The 20,558-nt window shown below is 37.1% G+C and overlaps 3 protein-coding genes across 20 annotated transcripts; 2 read left to right on the top strand and 1 right to left on the bottom strand.

Moving 5' to 3' along the window:
* The first annotated feature begins 410 nt into the window (after positions 1 to 410).
* On the top strand, positions 411 to 2,630 carry Smb (small ribonucleoprotein particle protein SmB). Its single transcript, XM_071697839.1, has 3 exons — positions 411 to 553; positions 1,155 to 1,683; positions 2,106 to 2,630. The coding sequence occupies exons 1-3, from the start codon at positions 551 to 553 to the stop codon at positions 2,216 to 2,218; spliced, it is 645 nt and encodes a 214-aa protein (XP_071553940.1). The 5' UTR covers positions 411 to 550; the 3' UTR covers positions 2,219 to 2,630.
* Positions 2,631 to 2,637: 7 nt separating this feature from the next.
* On the bottom strand, positions 2,638 to 9,809 carry LOC139768012 (uncharacterized). Of its 2 annotated transcripts, none has more exons than XM_071697829.1 (13): positions 9,600 to 9,809; positions 8,377 to 8,551; positions 7,797 to 7,984; positions 7,609 to 7,718; positions 7,216 to 7,474; positions 6,622 to 6,858; positions 6,424 to 6,522; positions 6,150 to 6,307; positions 5,884 to 5,997; positions 5,600 to 5,779; positions 5,279 to 5,511; positions 5,085 to 5,194; positions 2,638 to 4,953 (listed from the first exon to the last, which is right to left on the bottom strand). In XM_071697829.1, exons 1-13 carry the CDS (start codon positions 9,658 to 9,660, stop codon positions 4,760 to 4,762), a joined length of 2,118 nt encoding a protein of 705 aa, XP_071553930.1. In that variant the 5' UTR covers positions 9,661 to 9,809; the 3' UTR covers positions 2,638 to 4,759. The 2 variants fall into 2 exon arrangements, with proteins under 2 accessions (XP_071553930.1, XP_071553931.1); XM_071697830.1 differs by lacking the exon at positions 9,600 to 9,809 and adding an exon at positions 9,161 to 9,548.
* A 549-nt stretch (positions 9,810 to 10,358) lies between these two features.
* Positions 10,359 to 20,443, top strand: Pdzd8 (PDZ domain containing 8). 17 transcript variants are annotated; one of them, XM_071697799.1, is made up of 10 exons: positions 10,360 to 10,752; positions 11,347 to 11,890; positions 11,968 to 12,160; positions 12,240 to 12,502; positions 12,640 to 13,708; positions 13,956 to 14,218; positions 14,498 to 14,698; positions 16,214 to 16,363; positions 17,463 to 17,645; positions 17,898 to 20,443. In XM_071697799.1, exons 2-10 carry the CDS (start codon positions 11,495 to 11,497, stop codon positions 18,099 to 18,101), a joined length of 2,922 nt encoding a protein of 973 aa, XP_071553900.1. In that variant the 5' UTR covers positions 10,360 to 10,752; positions 11,347 to 11,494; the 3' UTR covers positions 18,102 to 20,443. The 17 variants fall into 17 exon arrangements, with proteins under 17 accessions (XP_071553902.1, XP_071553903.1, XP_071553900.1 ...); XM_071697796.1 differs by having other exon boundaries at positions 11,292 to 11,890; XM_071697793.1 differs by having other exon boundaries at positions 11,243 to 11,890.
* Positions 20,444 to 20,558: the final 115 nt, after the last annotated feature.

The following is a 20,558-nucleotide window of genomic DNA, read 5'->3' as shown; positions in this document are numbered from 1 at the left end:
AGCACTAAGCATATGTAAATTTCTGAATTTTAATTGTTTTCTTTAAATTAAAATTATGCAATATTATCTTAAATGGTGAGAATGATTTGGAGTGAAGTCCAGTTAACTTAATCGGCGATTAATTCAACCAGCACATTTTTCTATCTATAAATCTATAATAATATTATTAATATAAATATAATATTTGTTGTCTCTGATTGAATCTTTTTCCATATGTTTTTTCCATTAAACCAGTTAAATGACCAAAAATTAATACAATAATTCTATTAACAAAATAATATATATTACTCGACAAGTTATAATTAATCGCCGAATAAGTTGTGTGAATCATAAATTTCGTATTTTTCCTAAACCGGCGGAGTAACGCGCACCGGAAGTGCACAATTGGATGCCGGGTACATACATTTGGCGCGGTTGGCGCCATTGCTCCATTATTGGCTCCTTCGTCGCCTTCGCGCACCTTCGCGTTAGAAGAGGTTATGCGGTGAAGTCTCCCTGCGAATTTTTCGTGACGAATTTTTGTGCTCTACGTTAAAAACAATCAGCCAAGATGGTAAGCGGCGAGAATAATCATTATTGAGTTATCTATAATGTAACAATCTTTTAAAATCATCCCGATTTGTTATCCGCTTCAATCTTTTTACACTTGAAACTTAAACTGGCGTTTCCAACCTAAAAAAGAAAACGAATGCCGGGTTAATTTTCCGCACGGAACAATTTTCTGTAATAAATAAAAATTATGATACTTTATATACAAAAAACGAAGATAATGAATAAACGGTATATTTAAGAAGTAAATAACTTAACAAATCTTTTTTGTACTTTCAAGAATAAGAACGTCCGCTTGTTTTAACAAAGGGTTCGCATTAATAGGGTTTACATTAATAAAGCGAAATTAGAAAAGAAATTTCCTTTGTTTAAAGCACGAAGACAGGGAGAAACAGCAAAACGTTTTTATTTTTAAAAGATATATTTTGTCAGTATTTATTCAGCTTGAGATCTAAGTAACGTAAACATATTCATGAATGTGTAAACATGCATGAGGATGTAGATAAATTGTACGCATATAAGTAATTTATCTTTTTAAACATGTGGATATAAAATTGTTAATATAGAGATATATATTTTTGATTAAATTATTTATTATTTTTCAGACGATTGGCAAGAACAATAAGATGCTACAGCATATCAACTATCGAGTTAGGATCATCCTACAGGATTCTAGAACGTTCATAGGTACATTCAAGGCTTTTGACAAGCATATGAATCTGATACTTGGTGACTGCGAAGAGTTCCGCAAGATCAAGCCAAAGAATACGAAACAGCCGGAAAGAGAAGAGAAGCGCGTGCTGGGCTTTGTGCTTCTGCGCGGCGAGAATATTGTTTCTTTGACGGTGGAGGGTCCACCACCTCCCGAAGAGGGACTGCCCAGAGTACCGATCCCGGGAGCGGCACCAGGACCAGGTATGGCTCGCGCTGCTGGTAGAGGTATGCCAGCGAACGTTGCGGGAGTGCCGGCTGGATTGCAAGGACCGGTCAGAGGTGTCGGAGGTCCCTCCCAACAGATCATGACACCAGGCAGCAGAGGTCAAGTCTCGGCGCCACCTCAAATACATCCTGGTGGTCCGCCGCGTATGCCTGGACCGCCACCAGGCATGATGGGACCGCCAGCTGGAATGATGGGTATGATCTTTTTCCTGATCTGAATATCCGTTGAAACGTCGTTATTTTTCCTTTTTTCTATGTTCCTCTCTTGTATATCTTACGAATAACCCGATATACGAATGTTTCTTTCTCCTTTTTCAGATTTACATTCTAACATTTAGCGTACATATTTTTATTTAATACTCTTTACATATTAGAATTATTTTGTGACGTAATATTTAAAAGAAACTTTATGACCTTGTTCTTCTGTCAAACACAACAATTACGCAATATATGTCTGACGTAAATCTATCATCTTTTTGAGTTCTTAATCACAATAAAATTTATAGGAATGGTTTTATTAGTATTAGTGGTATTTTACGTGTATTAATTTTAAAAATCTAGAAACTTATATAATTACGGAAATAGTTACGAAATGTATGTATTTCGCTGTCTTATAGGTATGCCACCCGGAATGCCGCCTCTAGGACGTGGTGGTCCACCGATGGGACCACCTGGTATGAGAGGTCCGCCTCCAGGTTTGATGCGCGGCGGCCCACCTCGTCCGTACTAGCAAACTGGATTATTAAGAGATATTTCATAAAATAATATAATTAGGGATAAGAAATTCTTTTGTAATATTAATATACTGTACTCTTTAATCCTCACGAAACTCTTGTGTGAATGTATAACAGTTTTATAAAGATTCATAACAAATAATAAAGTCTGCTCAGGTAACATCCATTATCTGTACTTGAAAGAAATTAATATATTAGTAGTATTCGAAAACTCGTAACTTGTGCAGGTCTTTCAATTAATTAATCAATTAAAAATAAATTTGTGATGTTTGACAATGGATTTTCTACTTTGAGATGAATCTTTTCTAAGAGCAATGTAATCTTTAGCCCAGCATAAAGTCTCCTTAGATAGTGTTCCGACAAACACACATATGTATGTAATATTATTAAATTCAAAGATACAACGAACGATCGGTTTATTCACGTTTAAATATTTTTATTTCTTTGCAATTAGCTATAAATATCGTTATTCGTATCTGTACACAGTTTGCACTAGTATTATATATACAGAACAGAGTATCTCTGATTTATTGCATCAATTCTCATCTATAAATTTTATATCTAAATGAGAGTATTGCCATTGAATGGATGCTGTACATGCACATTTTTTTTATAAATTTCTTAATATACAATATTATCTCGGATAACAAAGTTGCATTTGCATTGAGATTGTTAAAATAAGACCCGCTTTAACTTAACAAAATTAATTTTAAAAAATTGATTAACTAACAAAATTGTTCGCTTTAACATATTTTTAAAATCATTTATGTAATAATATAGCGTATTATTAAATTACGCTTGAAAAAGTCACTCCGGCGAAGTATACGCTATAGCGTCTTTTTCATTTTCTATATTCCTGTACATATTTGGCGCGATAAGCTACCGCGTTTCTTGATACGAGAAATCCGAGACACTCATATCGAATATATACGAGAAAAAACGCAGTTATCTCAATTTACATATTGATGAAGATTGTAATCATGCAGATCAGCTGCTTACAAATTCATACAATAAGAATTTAGGCGAAAGCATGCTGCAACTTGACGAAAATGCTGCTTAAAACACAGTAAAGTCGGAGTAATAGAATACCGCGATATTGCAATTTGAAGGGCAGTGTCATTTCGCTTACAAAAAATATAGCCTTTTCCTGTTGCACTCTCTTAGTTGAGAACAGACTGTTGCCCTATAAGAGCAAGTTTTATTGAAAAATAGCAAAAAACAATACCTCTCTTTTTCGCTATTGATAATTAATGCTATCGTTGAACTTCTATTAACATTCGCACTTTATTAATGGCGATAGGGCGGAAGAAAGTATACGTCCACCCCAACGTCTTTTCTCAGAGTAGCCTGAGTATGTGGATACATTTACAAAATATTTACAACGCCGCTGCAACAGTAGTATGAGCAAGTGACAGATTCATAAAACCAAAAACTTCTAATACTTAACATCATAATATCACATTTACAAAAATTTAGTTTTACATATTTACAAACAAAAGTACACAAAATGATTTTCGAGTGTGCATGCAATTTGACACATCCAATTACTTCTCCTTTTATCATGTAAAATTTATAGCGATTGCATTTATTTAATAATTTTTCGATAATTTTTGAAATAGTCGTATTTGCTATAAATATACAATGAGAATACAAATCTTTGAATTAATAAGCTGCATTTAGCACTAATATAACTGCTTCATATTTAACAGTGAATACATTCAAAGTATAAGCACCAATCAGTACAGTTACATTTAGCACTAAATGCAAATCGAGTTTTAGTTCCCTTCTTTTCTACAGAGAATAGTAGCAGAACTAAAAGCTGGAGTCATGAAGGAGTAATTTGTATTGCAAACTGGGATTACGAAAAACTAATAGCGAATTCGGGCGCTTGTACTAGTGCACACTGAGTGCGCACTAAGGCTTGTTCTTAATCAATTGTTATATTTACAGATCATCTCAAATACTTAGTCTGTAAAATGATTTGTACAGCATCCATATAGATCCATATACAGATTGTTTTATTGGCTAAAAAGTTTTTTAATGTGTATTTAAATGACTTTAAATATAAGAATAGATTATAAACAAGCCTTAGTGCGCACTCAGTGTGCACTAGTGCAAGCGCCCGAATTCGCTATAAATGAACAAACCCGCGTGGTTGTTTCTGTACAAAAGTATAAATTAATGGCAGATTTTATAATTTGGCACTTATATACAATACTAATATCAATTAATATGTTTGAATGTCAGAACCATATTTTTACAAACGATCAAATTATCTTATTCATTCTGCATATGTAATAATGAAAAAGATTGGCATCGGTCATTTTCAATCCTTTTGAGATCGTCGAAATCTTCCGAGGAACGAACATAGACATATGTATATAAATCTCGTTAAAATAGACATACATATATAAATAGAAACATACGCTTATATACGTATACATGATAAATACATCAGTACGCTTTCGAAACGAAAGTATCAGCCTTGCCATCGTGTAATGATGATTACGACACGCGTAACGCGAGATCTTTAGTTGTTACGAGTCGTCATGCTCGTCCATCTGGTTTACGGTCACCATCGACCTTGACGACTTTTCTAAATCGTGATTCTCATCGTTGTCCACTCGGTACTGGAAGCTCTGCAAATTCTTATTTGTCGATTCTAGCGTCGCATCAAATGCATCCATGTCTTCGTCAGGTTTTTCTGGTATCCGAACATCGTCTTCATCATCTGTAAAGGATGTAATTGAACATGAACTTTTCGCAACAACTCTTTTGATTTTGATGACGCATCTCATCTCTCAAAGATTAAATTTAACGAGATATATTGTGTATATCTTCTTATACACTTGTGCAACATACCGTGCACTTGCTTCGGCCTGACGCGTATTTCCTTGCTTCCTAACGGTTTTGAGGATTCTAGCAGATTTGTGACCTGAGAATTCGTGCTCGCGCTAACATCATTGTTTTTTCTACAAGAGCAAACCAAATTCATCAAAACGTCTTTAAGATTCATTAATTGTTATATCTACACTCGATATTACTACTACTCTGACCTGTGCTGTTTTTCTTCCAATGTGGAGATAATCATGGAATCTGTTTTCAGAGATGACTCCCGATCGATTGTATTTTTGTCGCTATTGCATTCTTCCTTTGACAAGCGCGCTATCACAGTCTTAGGTTCAACGTTGAGAATGGCCGGCGAATCGAAAAGCTGCGAGAGAACCTTGGTCTCCGGACCATCATGTCGTAAATGTGTGACCAAAGACACAACCGCTGCTTTTCCAGACTGCAAAATATAATTATAAATTTATAAGTATAAAGCGTCAAGACAACAAATCAAACGGAATAATAGCAGTAGGGAAGATATAAATCACCTTTATATTCGTTTTGATAAATTCTGTATTCTGTGGCGAGTTTGCAGTCGGCAGCATAGTCTTTGTTTTATCTCCATTGTTCAGAGAGATATGATGGGGTTGAACATTGATCGAATTCGCATTATGTTGGCTCGTAACGCATAGATTCTTTCCTCCCATTATTACTTTGCCTAGCACTTCCTGAAATAGTCAGTAGAGCAGTCAATGCAATGAAATCTCTGTATACTCAACTTTTACTTTTGTTCTTTGATTCATCTTCGTATTCTTGGTACTTATTAGAATACCTTGCCTGCGTGTGATAGTGTTACGCCTTTTGCCTTCTGGATGACGATCACGTTAGTCTTATTTAATTTAGTGTTATAATGAGGCATATTTATAACTTTCTTGGGAAAAATACCCTGAAAAAAATACATATATATGATACAATCTAATATATTCTTGATAAGATGTTTCTACATTTTATTTTTATAATTTTCTTGTTGCAGCAACAAGAAAATAACAAGTTTTAATACAAACCCAAATAAGTAGGAATAATTGTATTTAGATTTACCGTTTTGGCAGTGGATTGATGATCAAAGGTTGCAATTTGTTCGGATGGCAGTGTCTTACACATTAATGTTATGGGAACTTGTTTAACTTGAGGCGGCCCGGGGCCACTTGATACTGTTGTTCCAGGATACACAGGCATTGATTGCGTAAGTCGGGGACCTAAGGATTTATTTATATAATCTATGTGACATATAAAAATAACTATGAAGTATCGTTTCACGCATCATTTTTATGAGGATTTTTATTAACAACACGAATAAATGTTTGATACTTACTTGAGACTGTAGTACTTTGTATAATTGGTGTCATAGAGCTCTTTACAGATGATGGATTTGAGCTAGTATTGTCAGACATCTGGACTTTCTGTGCACCATCTGCAATAATAAAAAAAGACTGATGTTGCACAGAAATCGACTGTACGTCATACATTTTCATAAAACTAAACTCGATCTAAATTTGATGCAGGTGCGTACTTGTGCTATCTTGAGATTGTGTGTCTTTGCTTGAATGCACTTTGTTTATGCTCAATACACAGCTCGATACTGCCGGTACTACTTTTGTACTAATTTTATTCTGCTCAGTGCTTACTACCGTCTTAGGATTGTTGGCGTTGCTCGTGCACATGGAAGTTGTAGCAACTACATGTTTATTTAACGTAACTGCGGTGCACTCACTCGGATGTCCTGACACTGTAGTGCTCTCTTTAGAATCTGAGTTTATCAAAATAATTGAAACTTAATTTTATTAAACACATATTAAAAAAATATATAAGATACACAAAACTTTAGTATGTCTTATATATTGCAAAATATACGAAACTTTTGTTCGAAAAAAGCACATCTTCGAATTTATTACAAAATCTATAATTTAGAAAAAGCAATTTTTAAATATTATGGATATATTTCTTTCTTTCAAACACAGTAATTTCTGAGGCTTGATATTTTAATTCTAAAACAATGAACAACTTTCTATGTTAAGTAATTCCTTCACAATCATGTCCATTGCACACAGGGATTAGTTTTATTTCCAAGGAATTTACATGAAAATAGAGAAAAAAAGACACAAACCTGAGATCTCATTACCAGTAACCGTAATTAATGCAAAATTTTGACGCTTGGTTACTTGTAGTACTTGCGGCGCTTGTTTATTTTCAGAAGTCCGCAAAGTATGGTTTGGTGGTTCAGACACTACTAGAACTTTATTCGGTGGTGCCGTCGGCAACGGGGAAGGAGATTTGCGTTTTTGCGGGAACTCCTTGGGCTTTTCACTAATTTTATTAAGCCTATCTTTATCATCTGCCCTCTCATCTTCGCTCAAATTTGAATTCTACAAATTATGCAAGTAACATGATCAATAAAACTGAAGATATACACCGTAACATGTGAATATAATACAAACTTTTATAATATAAATTTATTTAAAAAATTGCCATTAGATAAATTTCTTATATTTTTACTTACTTCCTCTGAGGTTTTGCAGTTATCAAGCTCATTTTCAAAGCTATTTAATCTTGTATCAATAGATAAATCTTCTTTTATTTTTACATCAGGATGAGATTCAGTTTCAGCAGCTGTTAATACAAATGTATGTGTACATTTCAAATAATACAACTTATATAAGTCACTACTACAATTATCATTTAATAAACCTGTTGAGTTTCCAGATTGTCTAACAGTAACACATCTATCAGGTTTTCTCTCGTTTGCAATCGCAGTTGTAAAAGACAGGCTATTTGCTAACGTCGTAAATCCAGACCGTGCCTTCAATCTTGGCAAGAGAGGAATAGTTCGACGACCTTCGAGAGTCCAATCTATACCAGTATTTGGACCATTAAGTCTGGACAACAATAAGTTCACATTAAACAAATAAATCTCAGTTTTCTAGAGTATTGTTTTTGTTAGACACCTCATAATAAGAGTCTAGCCATACGGTAGCAACTTTTGATTGGTTCGCCATTTTTCGTCAAAAGCAAGAGAAACGGAAAGAGAAAGAGATATGAGAGAGAAAGAGAAAGCGATAGTGAATATACATCCTTCTCTCTTGCAGGATTTTGACAAGATCGCCTTATGGTCAGACTCTTGTTATAGGGTCTCTAGTTTTTGTGAGTAATACAACAAACTTCCTTCTATTTCACTGAATTTCACATATAATACTGTTATTATATATACAATTAATATCTTTTTATTCTCCTGCGAGTTCTCAAATTCAATGTCGCATAGAATACATACTGTTCTGCAATTGTTGCAAGTTTCTCGTCATTTACAGCTCTCCGTACTTCGGCACGATGTCTTTCATTGGAGATATGTAATACTTTAGCAAGTTCTTGCAACAACTTCTGTTTTTCGTTGGTGAAAGGGCCTTGAGCTCGTAGGACAGAGACCATACTTCCATAAGCGTCTAATTCTGTAGCACAAAAAGTGTCCCGTATATTAGAATATATTATTGTACAAAAATTACCAAGCTATTCTTATGATATATATGCAAATCCTACTGATTTTATAAAATGCATTTATTTCAAATTAAAATTTGTATCAGAGGAACAAATTGTGTTCTAATAAACACAGGACACTCAAAATTGAGTGTGCTCTATCATGAAGAATATAATCTTATATTATTCTTTGCGATATATATTTGATCTAATCTAATCATCTAATTTAGTATTATGTAATCACATGTATAGCTCTTTGTGTACTAAAATATTACATACTATAAATATACATATATCTTTTTTTACATATTAATTTCTAAAATAATGTATATTATAAGCATATACATTATTAAATGTATGTAAATGTAAATTATCGATACTTGATATTCTATTGAAAAAAAAAACATGTATTTTTTTATTTATATACATGACCATCTTCTATACAGTGGAGCATGAGCTTAGAGAAACAAGAGCTAAGTATTCACGCTATAATTGACCGTTAAACGTGTTGTCTAGCTCCACGCATTATCTACAATTCTACACAATACAAAGGTCATTTTCTAATATTAACATGAAATAAGAACCACAGCGTCTGGATTCTAAGCATTGCCAGAAGAATGCAGACGTTGGGCCCGTGTCTTTCAGCTTTCTGTCTCATAAATGCAGATTATCCCCGATGTATCCATCTGACACGAAAACCAAGCCACTGCATCTAATAACTAAATATAAAACGTGTGAGCTCGGCTTCCATGCCAAGCCATATCCGCTGCTGCTGAACGCGTTATTGGACCTCTGGGATTTTTTCACGAGCTCGGGCTCCCGCTTCGTCAGAAATGCAGGACGCGAGGACCGCGATTTCGGCAACGTCGCCGTCGCCGCGGCGTGGGAAACGCGACGGAGAGCCCGGGCTCGCGTCCGTGGCCAGATTTTTACGGAAAGTGCGCGACGAAAGTGCGGCACATCGACGAGGCTCGCTCGCTCGCTCGCTCAACGGTGCTATTAATTCGGCTCACATAACCTTACCGAGGCATCGTAGGCACTTCCTGCACTCGTCGCGAGTCATCTCCGGCCGCATCGGCCACATGATTCCGCGACTCTCCCGCAATCGGGCCGGAGTCACACGCACAGGACGACGAAATCGGCGCGCGTCTCCCAGCGCATTTTCGAAACCTCCGTTGACAGTCGTGCGAGTCGTGCGACGTGAAGTTGTCGGACTAGTACTATTTTATTGCCGTTTGTTATTGGCCGCCCCTGCCTGTGCCGCCTGCCGGTCGATCGCCGCCAAGTTGGCAGCTTCAGCGTGGGATCGCGCACGTGTCGCCGCGTCGCATCTAATCACGCATATAGTCGAAGGCTCACCAGCCTTGTGGGAGTTGTGGATCTATCTTACCGACTGAACGAAAGAAGCGCGGAAATATCAAATGGAAGTCTCGCACTTATTCCCGTTTAGCCTGAGGTAATTTTTACACTCCAGAATCGAAAAAATAAAGTTGTGTATAAAAATTTCTGATAAACTGCACGGATTTTCTCATATTTATTTAGATTTCTACGAAGATATACATGATATGTGTTGGCGGGAAAAATCTGAAATATTTCATTATTATTTTGTCTGAGTTTTTTCGAAAAAATGTTCGTATAAAATTGTATAAAAAATCTAAGAAAATCTTAAAATTCTGAGAAAGTCTTAAAACTTTCGTAGAAATAAAAATCTTATTAATAATATATAAAAAATTCTGAGACATTTTGCCACCAGGACGGTGGATCAGGAAATTAACAGTTGTTCTTTGTGCTCTGGGGAAAGCGCGAACATGGTCGCCGGACTCGCCGGAGAGGAGAAGGAGATCGATAGAAATGCGTGGGGAATCGAATTTATTCCGTCCTGTGCCGCGCGGCAGTGACGGTCCTCGCGGTCGCCGCTCGTGGAACGTCGTCCCCGCCATCACCCTGGATCACCCCGGATGCGGCGCAGCTGGACACGCAGCGACGCGGGGCACTCGTTCTCTGGTGCGCGCGCGCGCGCGCGTCGTTCAGCTGATCCGCGGGTCGACGAGTGAAAGTGTTCCGAATACCTGTCGAGCCGTGAAGACCGCGAGACCCGTTCCCGTGCGCAGCGCGTTGTCGGGCGCGAGGTGACGGTGACGTTCGGCCGTACCGAAAGTTCCTAATGCAACGTTAGGTAGTTAGCGACAATACGGGTGATTACGGTGATTACGGTGCGAGAGCCGGAGCCGCCGGAGGTCGACTTTTTCTCAAGAACAATTAGAAGTGTCCTCCTCCGCCCTCTCTCTCTCTCTCTCTTTCTCACTCGTGTTTTTGCTCACTCCTGCGGTGCTGCGACGAAAACAAATTGTACGACAGCTTTTCCTCTCAATTGACGATAATAGAGAATTTTTCTGAGCAAGAGTGAAGTTTCCGTTTTAATTGCAATTGATGCAGTTTAAGAAAATTGTCTTTTTATGGTATAAAACGATTGAGAGAATAAGAAGCAAATTTGTTTAACTTTGGCAATCTACATTTTTCTATCTATATAACAGTTTGTACATAGCTGCAATTAAATCCTCACTTTTGTACGTGTCTTAATTAGCATAATTCTTCCTGCAGCTTGTTTTTTTTTTGGTTTGGAATTTGCCGACACTTGTGAAGGAGAGACTGGATTTTTTCGACAGCTGTGTGGTTCTAATATGCGTACTTGGAACGTTTTCTCTCTGCATGCAGGGTGATACGTAACAACGTGTACTTCAATTTTTTTTTGACAACTCTGCGCCTTTAGCATGGACATTGGAGACTTTCTTTCACGTGTGTACAGTGTAACGTTACCACTTACATAATAATCCGCATCTGGGTGTCACTGTTTGCGTTGTGTCCTGCATTTGATAATCGAGGGAGAGACTGTATCCTTCAACAGCAGTGAATTTAATATGGACAGTTTGCAGCTGGCTCTGGTAGCCGTCTTTACATTCGTCTGTGGTGTGATATGTACCCTGTCGGTGCAGTTTTACCTGTTTAAGAGGTATTTGGATTCGGGACCTCAGGCCACTCCGCCGCAGAGGCAGCTGCAGCATGGCAAGGCGCAGTTACCTAAGGAGCTGGTGGAACAGGTGCAGGAGGAACGGGCGAACTCCAACAACAGCATGTCCCGTCAGGTGATGTCCCAGGGCAACGAGAACCTGGCCATAAACCTTACGCTGCAGTTCCTCTTCAATGAGCTGCGGAACGCCGAGCGCGTGCGTCTATGGCTTTACAGGAAATTGAATAACGAGTTCAAGGAGCTTCTTACGCAGTCGACCACCGCCAAGCTGTTGGACAGTGTAAAAGTAAGATTCGACAGGGACAATTTTGGAATAGCGTAAGGGAGCATTTCCGCGTGACAATCCTCTGTAATTGTTTCCAGTTGAGAGACTTGAATCTCGGTACGCAATTCCCGACGATAAAGGGTCTGGAAGTCGCCGACTCAAAAATCGACGCCGACACGGGTTTGCTGGAGTCTCTGGACTTGGCCTTAGATTTACATTACTCAGGAAACTTTCAATTGTCCATAGATGTTAAGATGCTGCTCGGTAAAACAGCCTACATGGCGCTGCAAGGTATTATCGCATATAACGGTATATTAAAAAGAAAAATTAAGAAAATAGGATGTTATATCGTACTTATCAATTTTTACAGTGAAGCGTATCAGCGGTAAAGCTAGGCTACAGTTTACTCGTGTACCGTACACGCACTGGTCGTTGAGCTTCTATTCGGATCCAATCTTGGAGCTGGAAGTGCAGTCGCAGTTCCAAGGCCGTCAGTTACAGCCGCAGATAATCTCGATCATCACCAGTCAGATTAGGAGGGCAGTGAAGCGGAAGCATACTCTACCTCGTTATAAGATGCGCTACAAGCCGTTTTTCCGAAGATTGAACGACGAGGCCGTGGATCTTTCAGAGGTAAAATGCGCTTTCTTTAAATTTATTTAGCTTTACATTACAATTTACTTGTGCGTTTGCGAAAATTTCAATTTCGAGAAATAAAAATTAGCTAATTTTAATTTATCTTCGCACAATATCGATCCATACTTTTTCAGGTCGCCAGTACTCAGCTCACTCCAGGATACTTGGAGGTCGTATTATTGGATATCAGCAGATTAAACCTCGCGTCTATCGTCTTCAATAATGGCGAAGACGTGTCGCAGGTGGAAGTGTACTGCACCATGAGCATAGATTCTACGCCATGGATTTATTTGACGCAGTACAGTGGCGTTCCGTACATGGTGCTAGACCTGATCATCAGTAAGACGGGCTCCCAGCAGTTGGGCGTGGTGTTCAAGCAGGAGGTCGTGCCGGAGATCGGCCAGATGTGCGTGCTAGTCGAGACCATAGTGTCTGGCAGTCCGGCGGCGATCGCCGAAATGAGGAAAGGCGACATTTTGGTAGCGGTGGATGGCAAAAAAGTGTCGAGCATGAACCAAGTAGCGAAGTTTGTCAAATCCGCTGTACAGCGACGTTTCATTATCAGGGTGGAGAGACGGTACTCGAAGGCGGATTCGAGCGAAAGAGGACAGAAAACGGATAACGAGAGGACGCCCTTCGCAGAAAGGAAGGCGTCGAAAAGCGATTCCGTGGGCAGGCTGGACAGTCCGAACGTGGAAGACGCCGGGAAGATCAAGTTCGAGGCGCAGATCAAGTTCTCCGATCTACGAGATTCTGACAATGATCTCGCGGACACCCGATCGGACAGCAGTAAGCTATTCAAGAGAAGAAAGAGCAGCAGCCAGACAGAAGAAGTCGCCCAGACGCCCGACACTACGCCGTCTCGACGAATCTCGGTGATTTCCACGTCGTCGGTGTCATCCAGCAATGTTCAATTTTATCTTCCGGACGACAGTAACACGACCAACATCGCCGATCTGTACCACAACACGAAGGAGAAGCCATACGCCTCTCTGATCACCTTCGAGGAGACCAAGAGCTTCCGCATCGATTCTGAATCGCAATATTTAAACGTGGGCGTATGGGGCCGGGTGAAGGGCGGTGAAACACCACCGAGATTGCTAGGCTACATAAACGCGCCTGTGAAATTAATTCTGGCGCAGTGCTGCACTTCCACGACTGGGCATTACCTAAAATGTCATGCTTTATTGCCTCCAGATAGTGGTAAGTTTCGAAAATTATCTTTTCCTCTTGTCTGTTTTAATAATATTTATTGTAATATATATAATATATATGTATATATAAAATATATAAAATTGTAAATAATAATTTCGATAAATCTTTTTAAGTGGAATTGATTTATAATAAGGGAATAAGTTTCTCATTGGAATTCTATCGGATTTCATTCAGATTCAGAAAAAAATTAATTAAAAGTAAATTTAAAAAATTAATTATAGAATTTCTTTTAAAGCTTCTTTAGCGACGTCCTACGTAAGACTGCAAGGTTACTCGGGATTCGATCCGACGCTCTGTTACGGCGACATTCTGCTATCGTACGTATGGGAATCTTGTCGGCCGAGCGATCAAGGGATTAATGATTTCGGGAAGAAGGAAAACGCAGAAACTGCCAAAACTCAACCGATTCCAAGCGAGGAAATCACTGATAGAAAAATACACGATTTTATCAGGACGCACTTTCACAGAGCGACACATTGCGATTTTTGTACGAAAAAGGTATGGCATTACAAACTAATAATTCATTTATAGTTTGTCGAATTGCCCATATGTGCAAGAGAAGATCAATAAAATTACGCTGCTTTGTAAAAATTTGTGATATTTAGAGGAGAAAGAGAGAGAGAGAAAGGAAAATCTGTGGAATGTAAGATATATCTGTGTAATTATATCTATGTAATTTAAGCTTCAAAAATAGGACGATTTTTATTTTCTTTTACTAAACTTATTTTATCTCTATTTTATTCTACCTGGAGATTATTCGGATTACTTTCTGCGCAGATTTGGTTAAAGGATGCAGTACAGTGTCGTGATTGCGGCATGGTGTGTCACAAAAAGTGCGAGGCGCGTTGTCAGGCATCTGGCACATGCGGCGCGGAGAGTCTAGCAACTCTGGCGTTGGAGGCCGACGAGATCGAGCCAAACGTCGGGGATATCTCTAGCCCAGAGATCTCTCTGACAGGATGCGAAGATAACGTACAGGTACTCAAGACGTAGTTAGGGCATTTTGTTACGCGCGAGCGTAATCATTTCGAATTTTGCATTGCGATATATGATGCTTCCATACGGGACAGCAAATTCGGACCGAAAGGAAAAAAATGCTTAATCTCCGATATTGGCATTTAGAAAACATTTATTTATTTATTTATTTTGAGAAATTTTATCTTGTCAGTATTTTTTAATATTAAGTTGAAAGCAATATAATATTTTACCTTCTAGTCCGATGTTGTGAATCTTATGATAATTAAATAATTAGTGTCATTAACATTATTTTCAATGTTTATATTATAATTTGTACACCAATGCAATGTTTCTTTACGTTTACACAAATGTGCAATCTATAATCGTATCGCGACGTCAAATCATCAACTATTTTGCAAGTGTTGTACGATTTATCATTTTTAAGATCATACTCTATGTTCTTTATAATTTAGATACTGCCTAATATTTATATCTTAATGTAAATAAGGAATATTTAAAAACAATATAAAAATATTATGTAGTATTATATAATATAATTATATAATATTATATAATATTGTATAATATATAATATAATAATCTTTAAAAATTATGTATATATATTTATAATACTTATTTGTTTAAAAGTATTTTTAGATGTTGCAACAATAGACTTTGCTCCGTATTTTGAACATATTCAGTTTTTCCGAGACTGTTTTTATTTATTTATTGCTTTTTCATCGATACGAAAAAGATCGATTTTTTTAATGTGATATTTATTGTGTCGACATATCATTTTAAGCACTGATCACGCGGACAGAGCAACAAGTAATTATCATTATCACATATCAATGAAATATAGGAGTGCTTGATGACATGTCACATGGTTAAGGAACTGTACAATATTTGAGAACTCACGTGTGTCTTTAAATGCATTTATCTTGATATTTTGTATATAGAAAGCAGAGATTGTTATGCGTGACTTGCATTCTGTTGTTGGCAATAAAACGAACTGAACATATGCACGGGGAGGTGAAGGTTCTTTGTAAAGCTTGCACCTCTTGACCTTGCCTTTGTTCTCAATGAATTACACACGAGTAGAAAAATAAGTTTAATTTCCTTTCTCGTATGAAACTTTATTCGTACGAGGCGTTATTGATAAATTATCGATAAAGTATACAATCTACATATATGTGAATTCTGACAAATCTGCGAAATAAAATTATTTAAAATTATTATTCTAAATATATTCTTTTAATTTTTGACACAGATTTCTGTGAAATAAATATACAGTATCCACAAATCTACTCATATTTCATTTCGGTCTAATGTGTTTCAAAATTTTGGCTGGCAATAAATTGACAGATACTAAGCATTTTGAAATTACATAGACTCTATACTTTATTGGTAAAACAATGTACGCTTTACGACGCGCAACCAATTTTGCACTTTTGATTTATTATTTTACGGATAACTTGTTACCGTGAATGGTGAAAAGGTATTAATCTATTTGAAATCCATTGATCGATTAATCAGGGCGCAAGTATGATGGCCGTGAAGGCTAGTATAGCTAACACTCTGTTTGGCCTGAAGAAGGCTGGAAGTACCAGTTGCTTGGCCCCACCGGCTTCCGGTATTGGTCTGGCATCTCGAAGTCTCCCCCCAAGTCCCTGTGCATCCCGCAAGGTAGAATAACAACACACATTTGTTCGCCCGAAGCGGAGAAGGATCGCATGTGCTCGATTTCACAAAAATTTTATCTAACGTAAATTTTAAACAGGCTTTATTCGTTAGCATTGCGATTCTGATGAACAGAGGACATAATGGAAGAATTCAAGGCGGTAACATTACAATCCGAATATAAATATCTACAGTTTTTATTACTTTTAACTACAAAAGATTATATTAAAAGTACGTTGAAACATAATATATTGCAATTAGATTTAATCTGAATTTGTCCATATTCAGCAAGTATCTTTCGCAATTTCAAAAAATTGCATTAAATCTTAAATAAGAGGAACTGTGGTAATTTAAGTAAAACGTTCTTTCTTCTCAATAGTGAATAATTATGCGACTTTTAATTTAATCACCATAGCTTTCTTATCAGAGTCGCATCAAACCTTCTCCGCTTCACTTTCTTCCACTTGTCTTCTCAAACCGAAACAAAAGAAAATAATACGCTCTTTGGAAGAATTTTTATATCTTGCAGTTCTCATGCTTGTGTGTTTATTCATCTTCAATCATTCCTTCATCAATCACGCGTTACAATCATCATCGAAGATACATTAAGATACTCTCGCACGCAAGAGTGCAAGATAAAGAGATTGGTAACTGCATACTAGCGATAAATGATGGATTTTAAGATAATTTTGGTCCAATTAATCATACTAATTTTTTTAGCGTCTATTTATAAATAACTAGATTCTTTGATCCCTTAATGCTCAGTGATCACTATGTCATTTACAAATTATTATTTCTGTCATAAGATGTTGTTTCCATCGTTTGCCCGAAACTGTTGCAAGTTTTCTCAATGACGAGGATTTTCAACAACACGATGAACACGGCACTGATTGCATTGCAATTGCACCTTAACACTGGAGGCAAGGCTTGCATACGGTGATCATATTATAGATGTAGGAAGATCAATGTGACTCACACGCATGATCGGCTCGACCGCTTGATTATGTTTCACTTTCCGAATCTGCATAACATCGAACGAGGATGCCCCTCGCTGAGATCGCACGGCGATGATTAATCAATCTGATCGAATTGTTGAAACGTTTAGAGTTCATTGGCTGGAGGTCTGGGAATAAGTCCTGACCTCTTGGAGGGTGCTGAGCCAAGTGTTGCAGCTCCACTTATGGCCGGCGACTTGGACGACGGTCTTATGTCAAGGGCCAGGGACACCGGCAAATTCTTGTACAAGTACCTGGAGCCGCAGGAGCGTGTCGAGAAGATCAACACCATGGTACGCGAGACAAGTCCTTTTCATATACTGCACAAGTAATTTCGAAGTAGATAACTCGAGAGATTCGTTCCACGAATCTAGAAATCCATGGATTACTGACTTAAGGTATTCAGAAACCCAAAAATTTCCCAATCCAGTTCAAGAATATTCCAACTTTGAATCACTCTGATTAGTAACAATAAAATTTCTTGTAGGCTCAATATAAAAATGTTACGAAAATGCGTCTGCTAAACGGATATGTGTCTTTTGTAGATGGGAAAATTGAAGAACGCGCTAGACGCCGAAACTACCTCAAGATTGAACCTGTCTCAGAACGGGGATGCAGACAGCGTGAAACTGATCGCGCAGAGTGATCTGCGAGTACAGGCACTAAGCGTGCTGCTTTTGCACTACTGCGCCGGATTGCAACACGCGCAGGAGGCGGTGGACCGACCACAAGCCAGCAAGGAATCTTAACAGGAAAGCATCCAATAAACGCGGCAGCTTTAAGAGAAAATCGCATTTTCCCCCTCTCTCTATAAACAATGAACATGGAAAATGTAAGGATATCTGATAATGGATAATAATGGTTTGCTTTCGCAATTTATTTCGTAATGAGCAACGACTGCATAACATTAATGCGACGTTACATCAATTTTATGATGATATTGCCGTTTTTTAATATTGACTTGATATGGATTAATTATTAAAATTGTAATGTTACATCAGGCTGTATAAAATGCACAGAAATATTTATATTACTATGCACAGATAAATAGGGAGCAAATATCTAACATTCCATCGGTTCAGATTCCAGATAACATTCCAATTTATAAACATTCCATCAGTGCAGATATCAGAATCACAATTATATCTTATATGTGTCACTTTTTCTCGTTTCTACTATTTACTGTATAATATTTTAGAAAACCTTATTTACGTAGCATTACTATAACGTTACGTGACGATACATTTTTCAAAATTTAACGTTGATGTAACGTTATAAATATTATACATATATATTATAAAGTTACAGAGAGAAAGAGAAAAAATGTGTGTATGTGTGTGTGCGTGTGTGTTTGTTTTTGAATACATATTATGCCATAGCTGTTCCAAAGCCTATTCTACATTAGTCAATTGATTGATCTTTAACACTATTCACACGAGTGACGGTAAGAAAATAGAGATGGTAAAATATAAGTATTAATTTACTAGTCCAAATTCAATTCCGTAATAGCAAATCTTTAATGACATTAAATATTGAAAAATTATATTTTTCTTTTAAAATCTTTTTTAAAGAGATTTTTTTATATTATTTTTTATATCTTGTTTAATTTACAGAATTTAATAACTTAAATTCTGCAAACAAATACGTAATTATTCGCACTGTACAGGATTAATCGAAATTTTGCGTATGTGTTACGCGTGTATATAAATAATACGTACGTAAATTATACACGCAAATAATATAATTTCGTCTAAGGACTTTTAATAATTTTATTGCGATTTGCGTGTTATAATTTGCATTACATATGTAGCTGGATAATACTCAGAGACGGGATGTCGTTCACCAAGAGAGAACACCAAACTCGTTAAAGTTAGTATTAATAGATTGTTATAATAATAATTATTGCAATGTACGTAGGAAGGTGCGTGTGTATTCACACAAGAGAATGCTTTCGTTTGTGAAACGATGCACGTTATCTAAAAAAAAAAGGCTTTCCGTAAAACAGTGCGATTCCCCAAATGCCTAATAAATACATTTTATCTGATAACTGTTATTTTATGCGATATTAGATTCGCAAATGTAACGTGTGATGAACATATAATGACGTGCGAATTTATAAGACTATTTATAGATTGAGATGACGATCTGTCGCGATCGTAGGTGATGATCTGTACTGGATAGTTGTTGAATACGGTGCACGGTTGTGCATTGCGCCAAAATACGTGTGATAAGAGGATATCTTGCACGTTTTTAATAACATTTTCAGACCTCACGTCTCTTTTGACAAAGCTATTTAAACCAATTTGCGATCTTAATGGATTATTCAAAAAATATTTGGACAGAAGGGATTTTAATATCTATTCTGCTTTCTATGTCCCTATTAAATTACAGTACGTCTACTCTTTATTCATTAAATAATTCACTTTCGGATTATAATCGTACAAAGGAAATGAAAACAGATGCCATGACTTGACATTTTTCAGTGTCTTACTTAAGAATCGCAGATGGTGCCAAATAACTTAAACCTCAACACAGAACATATCTATGAACTGGAACAATTATACCGAATGGCATTAAACTATATATTCGTACATTAAAGACAAAGAGAGAAAGAGAGAGAGAGAGAGAGAGAGAGAGAGAGAAAGAGCGTGCATTTAGAGAATTGAAAGAGTTGGCATTATATTTAGCATTAGATATGATTCTGCGATTCCGATCTCTATTTACGTAAAAAATGCATTTGGCTTATGATGGCAATTGGATGGTCACATGTAACGCTAAGTGCACTGAATGAATACAGATCTTTGACTGTTGAAAATATAATCAAAGAATTTTACCGCTTTGGCCTAAATCGACGATATTGATATGACGACCGGCGAAGAAGCTATGCAAATTTTGACTGTATTTAACTTAATTGTTCACAGTGCATTTAATAGACGTACGGGACACAGCTTCGTATTAGCGAAATCCATCCATAAGCATTTTTGTGTGGCCGTAATTTAAGGTGTTGCGCGCCTCGCGATTGCAAACCGATGTATTATCGCTCATTGTTATTATACATAAAGTGGATATAAAGGTGAATATAGATTGTTAATCTCGTCGTAAATCTCACACTGTTTATACGCCCTAGTATGTACCTTCTAACTGATCTATTGACACTTGAGAATGCAATTGCGATTTATAAAACCACTGGATTTCTAATTGGAATT

This window comes from Temnothorax nylanderi, unplaced genomic scaffold (genome assembly GCF_030848795.1).
Source record: "Temnothorax nylanderi isolate EJ_2023f unplaced genomic scaffold, tnyl_v1.0 TNYL_tig0013_pilon, whole genome shotgun sequence".
NCBI lineage: Eukaryota > Metazoa > Arthropoda > Insecta > Hymenoptera > Formicidae > Temnothorax > Temnothorax nylanderi.
This window is presented reverse-complemented; position numbering and strand designations above follow the sequence as displayed.